Source organism: Dipodomys merriami, unplaced genomic scaffold (assembly GCF_024711535.1).
Source record: "Dipodomys merriami isolate MVZ:Mamm:240054 unplaced genomic scaffold, mDipMer1.0.p SCAF_3, whole genome shotgun sequence".
NCBI classification, from domain to species: domain Eukaryota; kingdom Metazoa; phylum Chordata; class Mammalia; order Rodentia; family Heteromyidae; genus Dipodomys; species Dipodomys merriami.
In genome coordinates, this window is record NW_027204492.1 from 525522 (window position 1) to 538206 (window position 12685).

Sequence of the window (12685 nt, forward strand, 5' to 3'; positions counted from 1 at the left end):
GTAAATTAACTATAAAAAGGATATTCACAAGTAAAGATAATAAAATATTTGATAAAACACTTTTATTCAAATAAACGAATTAGGCCTGGGGACATAGCTCAGTGATAGTGTTTGCCTAGCATCAATGAAGACTTGGGTTTCATACCCAGACCACTAAAAAAAAGAAAAGAGTAGGAAAAGAAAAAATAAAGAAAGGAAGCAAAGGAAGGAAAGAAAAAGGGGAGGAATGAAATAAGGGAGGAGAAGGGGAGGAAAGGAAAGGAAAAGAAAGAAAAAAAAAAGAAAAGAGCAAATTCTTCAGCAAGATTAAAAAAAAGTAGAAGCATAAAGCTCATAGTTAGCTAAAGAACTTTAAAGGTTTTGTTGTATTTGAACAAAACCAGTATTTAAAGTTCAAAACCTGAATTATAAACATGAAGAAAATATTTGGGGCCCATGGAACACACAAATGGCTCATCTTCCCTTATATGTAAATAATTAGTGCAAAGTAGACTTCTAGCAGAGCAGCAGAATCACTTGGTTGGCCTATTGCTCTATTGAAACTGGTGAAAAGTACCTTTAAAAATAACCGTTGAGTGCTAGGCACCAGTGGCTTACGTTTGATATCCTAGCTACTCAGGAGACTGAGATTGGAGGATCGCGATTCAAAGCCAGCCCAGGCAGGAAAGTCCATGAGACTCTTATCTCCAATTAGGCACTCAAAAAGCCAGAAGTGAAACTGTGGCCCAGGTGATACAGCAGTAGTCATGATCATAAAACACTCGGGGACAGTGTCCCAACCCTGAGTGCAAGCCTGAGGACTGGCACAAACAACAACAACAACAACAACAAAAAGCCCAAAACACCAAAAACCTACAAAAACTCTTGTTTTCTGTATGAGGAGCAGAGAATGTTTCTCTGTTCTCCATTTTTTCCTACTTTGAATATATTATAATAAAAATAAATCCTTACTATTTTTTTCAGTTTGTTTTTGGTACTAGCCCTGGAGCTTCAACTCCGGGCCTGGGGTGCTGTCCTTGAGCTTCTGTTGCTCATGGCTAGGATTCTATCTCTTGAGCCACAGCTACACATCTGGCTCTTTTTTGTAGTTTTATTTGAGGTAAGACTTTTGCGGCTTTTCTCCTCAGGCTGGCTTTGAACTGCTTCAAACTGCGATCCTCAGACCTCAGCCTCATGAGTAACTAGGATTACAAGACTGAGCCACAAGCACCTGCCTTCTAATTCATTTTATGAGGTCAGAATTACCTTGGCACTAAAACCAATAATATTACAATGTAAGAAAACTACAGCTGGGTGCTGGTGGCTCACACCTGTAATCCTAACTACTCAGGAGGCTGAGATCTGAGGATCACAGTTCAAAATCAGCCTGACCAGGAAAGTCTGTGAGACCCTTATTTCCAATTAACCACCAGGAAACCAGAAGTGACCCCATAGCTCAAGTGGTAGAGCGCTGGCTGAAGAGCTCAGGGACAATGCCCAGGTCCAGAGTTCAAGCCCCACGACCAACACACACACACACACACACACACACCAGACCAATAAATCTTTTTATATGGAAGTAGAAATCCTCAAAAATACAAGCAAATCTGAATCAGAAACATTAAAAAATTATATATCATGACCAAGTTGGTTTTATCCTAAGGATTCAAAGTTATTTCAGTATCTAAAAATCAACAAATGTAAATGCCATATTGATATAATGAAAAACAAACCAAACTATATATATATATATATATATATGTATATATATATATATATATATATATATTCTCCATATATCCAAGAAAGTATTTTACAAAATCGTAAAGAATACACTCAAGGACTGGAAATGTGGCTTAGTAGTAGAGTGCTTGCCTAGCATGCATGAAGCCCTGGGTTCAATTCCTCAGGACCACATACACAGAAAAAGCCAGAAGTGCTGCTGTGGCTCTAGTGGTAGAGTGTTAGCCTTGAACAAAAGTTCAGGGACAGTGCCCAGGCCCTGAGTTCAAGCACCAGGACTGGCAAAAATTACAGTCAAAAACTATTAGGATAAACAAGAGAATTAAAACAGTGTTGGAGGATATAGACTCAGTACACAAAGTCAGCTGCATTTTTATATGCTTGCATTTTGCTATCTCAGGAAAAGGACAGAATTCAGTTTGAAGTATAGTTTCTATTAAATGTGTGTTGCTTTTGCCTTTGTGAAATTGGAAACCATCTGTAGATAAATTGTACTTCATCAAAATTCAAAACTTTGGATTTCAGGGCTGGGAATGTGACTTAGTGGTAGAGTGCTTGCTTAACATCATGCATGAAGCCCTGGGTTTGATTTCTCAGTACTACATAAACAGAAAAAGTCAGAAGTGGTGCTGTGGCTCAAGTGGTAGAATGCTAGCCTTGAGCAAAAAGAAGCTTGGGGACAGTGCCAGGCCCTGAGTTCAAGCCCCAAAACTGGCAAAAAAAAAAAAAAAAAAAAAAAAAAGACAAAAAAAACTTTGGATTTCAAAAGACAGCTTCAAGAAAGTGAAAAGAATACAGAATGGAAGAAAGTGTTTGGAAATCATATATCTAATAAGGGACTTCTATTTAGAATACAGAAAGAGCTTACAGCTCAATAATACACAAACTAATAATCTACAAATGAGCAATAATCTAGGTCACTATATCTCCAAGGAAAATGTATAAATGGCCAATAAGAATTGAAAACATTCTTGACATCATCAATCATTTGGGAAATGAAAATCAGACTAGAATTAGAATTCACTTCAAACCCCTAGGATGGCTAGATTGTCAGATAATGACAATGATCCAAAAGTCAAATAATGTTACAGAAGACATTAGAATCCTCATACAACTGCAAGTGGGAATTCAAAACAGCAAAACCACTGTGGAAAACAGTCCAGGCTTTCCTCAGCATCCAAAAGAAATTAGAACAGGTGTTCAAGACAAAACTTGTGATGAATGCTCATAGCAGACCTATTTATTTATATTTTTAATTAATTTTTTTGGTCGGTCGTGGGGCTTGAACTCTGGGCTTGGGCGCTGTCCCTCAGCTCTTCAGCTCAAAGCAAGCGCTCTACCACTTGAGCTACAGTGCCACTTCCAGCAGACCTATTTACAAAAACCACAAGGTGGAAAAATCCAAATGCTTATTGATGGGTGAATGAAAAATGTGATCTATCTGGATTTTTCAGCCATAAAAATAATGAAGTACTGTTGTCTTTCATTATGTTGGAAGGATTGGTTCCAGAGTCCCCTTCAAATGTTATCATCAGTGATAGTATTTTGCACATTGACTTATATGGGTAAAGTCAACTCTACATTATGTGTAATACCTACAATGTAAATGCCATGTAGTTTGTTATACTATATTGTGTAGGAAATAATCATAAGAAAAAGTCTGTCTAAAAATGATACAATATGTTCAAGTATTTATTTTTAAATGTGCAAATAAAAAGAGACCAATGTATTAGTACCTGCTACAAGATGAATGGACCTTGGAAATATTATACTCATTTGTGACTAGCTAACTGAAAGCAGTCAATCACAAAAATTCACATATTTTATAATCTCACCTACATGAAATATTGAGAATAAAGAAATCCATAGAAACAAAGAACATGAATGGTTGCAGAAATTGGAAAGATGAGAGAGAGAGAGAGAGAGAGAGAGAGAGAGAGAGAGAGAGAGAGAGAGAGAGAGGAGAGAGAGAGAGAGAGGTGGGGGGGGAGATGACTGAAAGTTGTATGTTACTTTGAGGGGACCAAGAAGTTCTAAAGTCAACTGAGGAGGGTAGCATATACATGTAACTATACTAAAACAATTGAGCCATCCACTTTAAATGGGTAAATAGTGTGGTATTTGAATTTATATGCTAATAAAGCTATTTCTAGAAAATAAAAAAAATGAATGAAACAAAGAGGAAGTACTATATACAACAAATTACAAAGGGTAAAACCAGGCACTGCTGGCTGATGCCTGTAATCCTAGTTACTCAAGAGGCTGAAATGGGAAGATCTTGTTTCAAAGCCAGCTTGGACAAAGTCTGCCAGGGTCCATCTGCATTAACCTGTAAAATGCCAGGCTGGAAATGGAAGCACTGACTTGAAAGCCTGGAACCAAGGACAAAACAAAGCAACAAAAAGAACAAGAGCCAATTTTCAGAAGAGGAAATGCAAATGTACAATGTACAAGCCATGGTGCTGGCCTTATTAGTGGACAGAGAAATGTATAATAAGGCAATAAAGTATATTTTATTTAACTATATCAGATTGGCAAGAATTTAAAAATGATATGCATCAGTGGCTCATGGCTGTGAATCCTAGTTACTTAGGTGGCTGGTATGTGAGGATCACAGTTCAAAGCCAGTCCAGGTAGGAAAGTTCATGACATTCATCTCCAATGAACCATTTTTAGAAAACCAGAAATGGAGCTGTGACTTAAGTGGTGGAGTACTGGCCTTGAGCAAAAAATCTCAGGGACTGGGCCCAGGCACAAAAGCAAGCAAGCAAGAAAGCAAGCAAGCAAGCAAGAAAGTAAGCAAGCAAGAAAGTAAGCAAGCAAGAAAGGGAGGGAAGGAAGGAAGGAAGGAAGGAAGGAAGGAAGGAAGGAAGGAAGGAAGGAAGGAAGGAAGGAAGGAAGGAAGGGAGGAAGGGAGGGAGGGAGGGAGGGAGGGAGGGAGGGAGGGAGGGAGGGAGGGAGGGAGGGAGGGAGGGAGGGAGGAAGGAAAGAAACAAGAAATGAAGGAAAAGAAGAAGAAAAGATAAAATATGCTTGAAATAATACAGAGAGATGATGTTTTGTGAATTTCTGGCTAGAATTGGAAATAAATATGTTTGGAAAGCATAATATCCATGCCCACTAAGATTAACTCATTCTTTCATTTTCTGACCTCTATTTTAAGGCTGTAGCTCATAGAAAGTATGAGTGGCTATACTTAAATATGTCTTTATTGCAATATCGTTATGGAAAAAGAAAATGATTTGGAAATGGAGAGATGTCTACGATGCTTTCGTTGCAAAAAGCAATTATGAGATTAAGGTCTGGTTTGAACCAATTTTCATAGACACGAACAGCATTGAGTGCATATGGGTATGCATAAATGATAAGCTGCATGTTTATGAGAGTATAAAAACACATCACGTGTAGACAAATATGCACTTACGGACCTCTTGTGTATATTGTCTGATTTTAATGAAAAGAAATGACACTTGCAATTTAAACAACAGAAAAAAAATTAAGTGGAGTGGGTGAGGTGATTTGGAAGCATGGTTCTCCCATCCTTTTTTGTGTGCGCTACTCTTACAGACAGTGCGGCGCCCGTCGTGTCGCGTCTAAGCAGAGAATTACAGTAACCCGGTTTTCAGTGATGAGTCAGAGTGCGTGGTGCTGAAGCTGCTGCCATTTCATCACCTTTGCGAGCGCAGCATCCCTCCCTTACCGCTCCCAGCGCTTGGGCCTACCTTGCTTCCGGCTCCCAGGCCAGTGATGCACCGTCGGCCGAGCTAGATCAGGGCTAAGCCACGCTCTCCAAGGCCTTGGTGGGGCGCCCCCTCCCGCCGCCCCAGGCGTGGGCCAAGGAGATTTGCCTAGCTGCTGCCATGGAAGCCATCTGGCTGTACCAGTTCCGGCTCATTGTCATCGGGGATTCCACGGTGGGCAAGTCCTGCCTGATCCGCCGCTTCACGGAGGGCCGCTTTGCTCCGGTTTCAGACCCCACCGTGGGGGTAGATTTTTTCTCCCGCTTGGTGGAGATCGAGCCAGGAAAACGCATCAAGCTCCAGATCTGGGATACTGCGGGTCAAGAGAGGTTCAGGTGGGAGCGCAGCCTGGGCCCGACAGCAGCGGGAGGGTCTTCGGGGTGTGCACAGCCCCTGCAAATCCCTGGGGAGAGAGTACTGTCTGATTCCAATCGCCTTACGGGGGTGACCACCAAGGGTCTGGGCTTCTGCCCAAGCTCACGTTGAGTTTGGTGTAGGGGAAGAAGCGCCGTGGCGGGGAAGGCCATTAATTAACACACATTGCCTGCACTACACCTCCATCAACCTGACCCTTTAGGACTAATAAACAAACTAGAACTGATTGCCATTACAATTCATCAATATCAGACCCTATGTTACATACTCTCCAAAAGGCTTCCAAGCTATCCCAACCTAACTGGCAGCTAAAGATAGGAAAGTAGGTAGGTAGGTAGGAAGGTAGGATATTGTCATTTTTGTATCTCTTTGTGTATGTATGCTAACATATGCCTTAACATAAAGGAGCTAGTCAGATAGTGAAGAAGAAATGCATTCCTTCTTGTAATCAGCAATCATGTGCTATGTACCAGACACTGAACTTGTTTCTGGATACAGTGAAGACATATACAAGAGAAAGCCTTGTAATCAAAGCAGGAGTCCCTCTCCCTTTGGAACTTCAATGCCAGTGTAGTGTTTAGGGGTGGAAGAATAGATACATAATTACACGAGTGTCTTGTTTGTATTTGTATGCCACTCCCTACTGTGACACTTGCCACATAATGCATAATCAATGTTTATTTTTCTCTGACAATCCTTTGCTTTTTCCTTTGTAGCATGTTTTACTTGGAATTATATGTATGAATGTGGAGGATGGAGGATTAACTGGAAAAAGTGAGGCCCAAGCAAAGGGAGGAAATGTATCTATCTGGAGATAAGAAACAACAAGCCAGAAGGGAGACAGAACAGAGTGTACACAGAAAACTTTGCAGACAACAATCTGAACTAGAGTCAGATCAGCAAGAACCATATCAAAAGGACTCAGTGTCTCAAGTTTATAATTAATATGGTTATTTATTGGACACTAGTTGAGCACAGAAGATATTGTCTAGGTATTTGAAGAGGAGGAAGGAGAAGAGATAATAACAAACAAGTTTTCTATAGACAAAGTTTTGTCACTTAACTTTGTGCTGACGTCCGCTATGAACTTGTGGTTCCATTTCTCTTAAGTGAAGATAGGTATCTATGTATGTTTGTTAGAATCTGTATGAATATCCTGTTCATATTCATTCATCATTATTTATTGGGAAATGTTGGGTTGTAAGAGTTATTTACACATTAAGAATATTAACCCCATCACTAAGTTGGGTAATATATCCCTCCCAACACTCAGTAGCCTGAGGCAGGGGAAGGTCTTGAGATTGAGGCCAACCTAGGCTACCTAGTGATACTCTGTCTCAAAAAACAAAACAACAAAAAAAGACAAAAGCAAAAATAGGATGTAAACCTTTTTCTGTCTGTATGTTCCCAGTTTAAAATGTATCTTTTCACTTCAAAATAGTTTTTTTTATTTAGGGAAGTTAATTTTTCATAGCTTTATTATTTTGCAAATATGTACTTTTATTTTTTAATTTTTAAAAAAATATTTATTTATTTATGCCAGTACTAGGGACTTGAACTACAGCCTCTGTGCTGTGCCTTAGCTTTGTAATACAGATTTAATTTTCTGTACTCAGAAAGGGCTTTAACAAATACAAATCACCAATGAAATAATTTATCAGCATCCATAGCTTGCTTAACTGATTTCTTAAGTCACATTTTAAAAAAAATTAGTTGGGTGAAGGGGCTAAAGCCTACAGTAATCCCAGCTACTTAAGAGGCAAAGGTAGAAAGGATCACAGTTTGAAGCCAGCCCAGACAAAAATTTGGTAAGAACCCATCACAACCAACCAGCTGGGCATGGTGTTTGATATCTGTCACCTCCGCTACAGGGAAGAATTGAAGTTCAGGCTGGCCTAGACAAAACCTCAAGACCTTATTCAATAAATAACTAAAGCACAAAAGGTCAAATAGTGGTAAAGTACCTGCCTACCAATGTGTGCTTCCTTGATCTTCAAACAGTACCACACACACACAAAAAAAGATTTTTTGGGGGGGCCTGAACTCTGGGCCTGGGCGCTGTCCCTCAGCTCTTCAGCTCAAGGATAGTGCTCTACCACTTGAGCCACAGCGCCAATTCTGGCTTTTTTCTTTTTGCTTGGTGCTGAGGAATCGAACCCAGGGCCTCAGGCATGCAAGGCAAGCGCTCTACCACTGAGCTACCTTCCAAGCCCCACAAAAAAGATTTTCATGGACTGGGAATGTGGCTTAGTGGTTGAGTGCTTGCCTAGCATGAATGAAGCCCTGGGTTCTATTTCTTAGTACCACAGAAAAGGCCGTAAGTGGCACTGTGGCTCAAGTGGTAGAGTGCTAGCCATGAGCAAAAGAAGCTCAGGGACAGCACCTAGGTCCTCAGTTCAAGTCCCAGGACTGGCAAAAAAAAAAAAAAAAAAAAAAAGATTTTCACAAATCAGAATCTTTCTTTGTTCATATTGAATTTTGTGGTACACCTCTACAATTCTTCATTCCCTGGGGCTGACAAAAGTTCTTAAGATTTGGACTCATTTGTAAAGTCTGTCTTTACCATCATCTAGCTTGGACTACAATTCTCTGTAGAATGTTTTTTTCTATTAACATTTGACCATTTTTCCTAAGCCACTCATTATCTTATTCATTTAAGAAGACAGAAATTCTAAAAATAGACACAGCTAAAAAATAGAATAGTCTAAAAGCAAATGTTTACAGAGGCAAATAGTTGTATACCTGTAATAAGCTCTTATACTCTAAGCAAAGTACCATAGCATACATAGTGAAGCTTGTCAAGTCAGGAAGTTGATAGGTGAGGTTTCTTCTATTTGAGAAGTACAGTACACACACACACACACACACACACACACACACACACACACACGATGTGTGTCTGTGTATATAAAGACAAAAAAGTGTTTTTTCTCTCATGAAAAGATAAAGAGCCATTGTTAGATAATAAATAGAAACAAAGAAATGGATCATGAGAGAAAACAAAAAAGAGTATGTTGCATGATACGTATATAGGTATAAATAATTTCTACTATCAAATTCATTTTTTATTTCTGAAATAGTATTTCAATTACTAGCATTTGTAATTAATTTTCTATGTCATGGAACAGGTTTAGCACTGATTATTTCATTTTCCTTCATGATAACCCTTGTGACTTAGGTATGTTATTTTGCAGAAGAGGAATCCCGTCAGTTGTCTAGTTTTGGGAATGGAAGAGTAAGTTCTGATTCTGCCTTAAAGCAGGAAACAGAACACAGTCGTCTCCCAGGATCACTGTCCAAGGCTGAATAAAAGGAAAATGCCTGAAAGTTCATAAGCATTCATTTCTAGAAAATGCTGTCTGGAAATTTTACCCAATGGAAAGCTCATATGTCCTCATTATTATTGAATGGCATGTGTATTATCTTGTTTAAAAAGAAAAGGAAAAGTTTTCCTCAAGGAGTGTATCGGTAATCAAGAACTCTAGAATACACTGGAATCATTGGTGCACAGAAGTTTTGGCATGACCTTTATTCTTTACTTTTTTCTTGTGTTTTAGATCCATCACTCGCGCCTACTACAGGAACTCAGTAGGTGGTCTTCTCTTATTTGACATTACCAACCGCAGGTCCTTCCAGAATGTCCATGAGTGGTTAGAAGAGACCAAAGTACATGTTCAGCCCTACCAAATTGTATTTGTTCTGGTGGGTCACAAGTGTGACCTGGATACACAGAGGCAAGTGACTCGCCACGAGGCCGAGAAACTGGCTGCTGCATATGGCATGAAGTACATTGAGACGTCAGCCCGGGATGCCATTAATGTGGAGAAAGCCTTCACAGATCTGACAAGAGACATATATGAGCTGGTTAAAAGGGGGGAGATTACAATCCAGGAGGGCTGGGAAGGCGTGAAGAGTGGATTCGTACCAAATGTGGTTCACTCTTCAGAAGAGGTTGTCAAATCAGAGAGGAGATGTTTGTGCTAGTCAGCCCTTTTATTTTGAAAACATGCTCTCCCATTTAAACTTAAAAGTTATCAAAATAAATAGAATCCTTATGTGACTGAAGAGAACTCAACCATTGAATACCAAGTGAGTCTCCTTCCTGGGGTGGGGGTGGGGGGCTGGCTCTGACAGGCTCAGGTGCAGGTGGATGGGGGAGACTGGGTACTGTAACTGGGGGACTGAATTGCTAGCATGAGCTAGGCCACACACTTTTGTGGCCCAAGCTTGGCAGTGGCTGCTACATGTGCCCTTTGTGGACTACATGTTAAGGGTCTGGAGTTTGAGAAGCTAGGTTCCAGGAAAACATACCTACAGACAGAACAACTGTTCCTTGATATTTCAGATCACTCACGGGTCATGAACATAGAGAAATGTGTAAAGGGGGATAACTACCATAACTAAAAAGAATATGAGATCAACATATTTAATGAGAATATCCCAAGTAAAATGTTTGGCTTCTAACAGTTCACCTGTAAACAAGGGGCATGATCAGCCCCTTTAGTAAATGCTAAAGCCCTTTCAAGGTCTGGCATTCTAGTCAAAATGATCTAAATGTGAAAAGGGGAGGCGATTCACAGTTACCACATTCGAAAAGATATACACTGTTATGACAGAGCTACCAGCTGCAAGAAAGAAATTATCTCATGCAAATTACCATAGAAATAGAAGAAAGAAACAGTGTAACCCCAATGCCAAACCCTTTCCCCTTTGACTCTTCCTGGGGTTTCTCTACAATCTGGAAGTAAGCACCATGCCTGCTCCTTGACAATAACAACATCGGGATTGTTTTCACAGCCCTTTGAAAAACCCTTGCTCAGCTGTCCTGTACCGATTGGTTGCCTAACAGGAGGCACTGTGACCCTTAAAAACACATCCCACTTGCTTGCTCTACTTATTTGATCATATTTAATAGGCCTGTGACGTTTTTGTCTCCATTTTACAGAATGATAAGCTAAAAGCCAGGACACTCACTTGGCCAAGTTGTCAAGGGTTCCTGCCTGATTCTGAGTTCTTGTCACTGTCATCATGCTGTCAGATCAGTAAATTATTAATTTGTTAGCATTGGAAGACACATGCCCATGAATAAATGTTCTTTACATGCTAGGATATGTTTTCCTTATGGATCAGAAGTCCACTATAATCCTGAAGGAACTTGGGGATGAATCAAAGGTAAAACTTATTCAGGTATTAATGACATCAGGGCTTCACACAGGTGATTCATCACACAACTAAAAACACATTCAAATCGTGTGAGCTCTAAGAGTTCTTATCACTGAAACACAATGGGCATTTTATTGAAAGGAACTAAATATAGCAATGGGGATAAAATACTCACACCACAATGACCTTGGCCACTTGTCTGCCATGTACCAAACACTGGGTTCCTGTCTACCCTAGAGAGTCAGCTCTTAATTCTCAGGTGAACAGGCAGCTAACCAAGTAAAAGAAAATTGGAATGACTGGCTTAAAGGTTCTGTTATCTTCTTGAAGAGAGTGATGCTTAAAACTAATTTTTCAGACGGTAGCCAGTTCAGCTAGCCAAAGCCATACTTTTCACAGTAAGAAAATACTCTGATTTAGTCAGGTTTCTCATATCCATTGTGGTAGGAAAACCTAAAAACTGACACATTGCTTTGTAATAATGTGCATTAATGTGACTGAATCTGCTTCAGCCAGAATAAGAAAGCAAAATAACAAAAATATGAAAGATCATTCCACCATTTGTGTCCCAGATTGGATAAGCAAACCACCTTGGACCAATTTACATCAGCAACTACAAATGAGCTGATCACTTTCTCTATATCCACTTCCCACAACCTGGCTTGGGTGAAATAATTAAAATGCCAGCTTCTTGTTTATAGAAAGTAAGTATAAAAAATGGTTAATTGAGTCAACACAAACTTTCAACTAGTATACTTATGTGTAGAAGATTCTCAAAGCAGGATTAGTACTTAAATGAAAGTTGGCTAGATTCTTATCCATTCAAAAAAATAAAAGGACAGAAACAAAATCTCTATAGTTTTCTTGATTAAAATACATTATATACTTTCCTATTTCTGGCATTTTTAAAGCAGGTTTAAAACTATTCAGCATAGATACAGCAGAGGTGGCTGAACTTAATTATTTGAATAAATTCTACAAATTTTAAAAGTCATTTTAGTAGAATTCAGTGATGTCACTGCATTGAGTTTTAGAAAATAAGTGTGAAAAAATCAGATGTTAATATAATACTAAGGATAAAACTTAGAAGTTATTTTACTACATAGGTAAAGAAAAGATTAACTTGTAACAAAGACCACAACTGCATGTTGGATTAGATTGTCTTATCTTCCAGAACAAACTGTACTATATACTTTTCCTCATTGTCATGCACTGTAATGAAATGTGAAAATTCTTTATCTAGCTGTATGTGAATGAAAATATGCTTGTATTTAGTAAAATGGTTGATTATGTGGACTGTGATACTCAATGTGTGTGTTGTAGCTCTTTTCAGAATCTTGCTCCGGTTATTTTTGAGATGGGTGCTTACTTCTTGCTCAGGCTTGTATCTGGACATTCATTAATCCACCTATTTTAGGTTTCCTGCCACAGCTAAGATGACAGGTATTTGCTGCCATATCCAGCTTCTATTGATTATGGACTCCTAAAGACTTTTCTGCCAAGGCTGGTCTGGAATTGCAATCCTCCCCATCTCAGGCTACCAAGTAGCTATGTGACCCACAGGTGCCAGGTATCCATTTAAGTGTCACAAGTTAACATGTCCCAGATCAAATTCCCAATCTTTCTCTCCAATGTGTTCCGCTTATAGCCCACTTCTCCCAGTAAATCGCAGCTTTGTCATTCTA

The 12685-nt window shown here is 39.4% G+C and overlaps 1 protein-coding gene across 1 annotated transcript; it reads left to right on the forward strand.

Annotated features, from left to right (window-relative positions):
* Positions 1–5354: 5354 nt before the first annotated feature.
* Rab39b (RAB39B, member RAS oncogene family) lies at positions 5355–12570 on the forward strand. Its single transcript, XM_070039429.1, has 2 exons — positions 5355–5797; positions 9395–12570. Exons 1-2 carry the CDS (start codon positions 5583–5585, stop codon positions 9819–9821), a joined length of 642 nt encoding a protein of 213 aa, XP_069895530.1. The 5' UTR covers positions 5355–5582; the 3' UTR covers positions 9822–12570.
* The last annotated feature ends 115 nt before the right edge of the window (positions 12571–12685 follow it).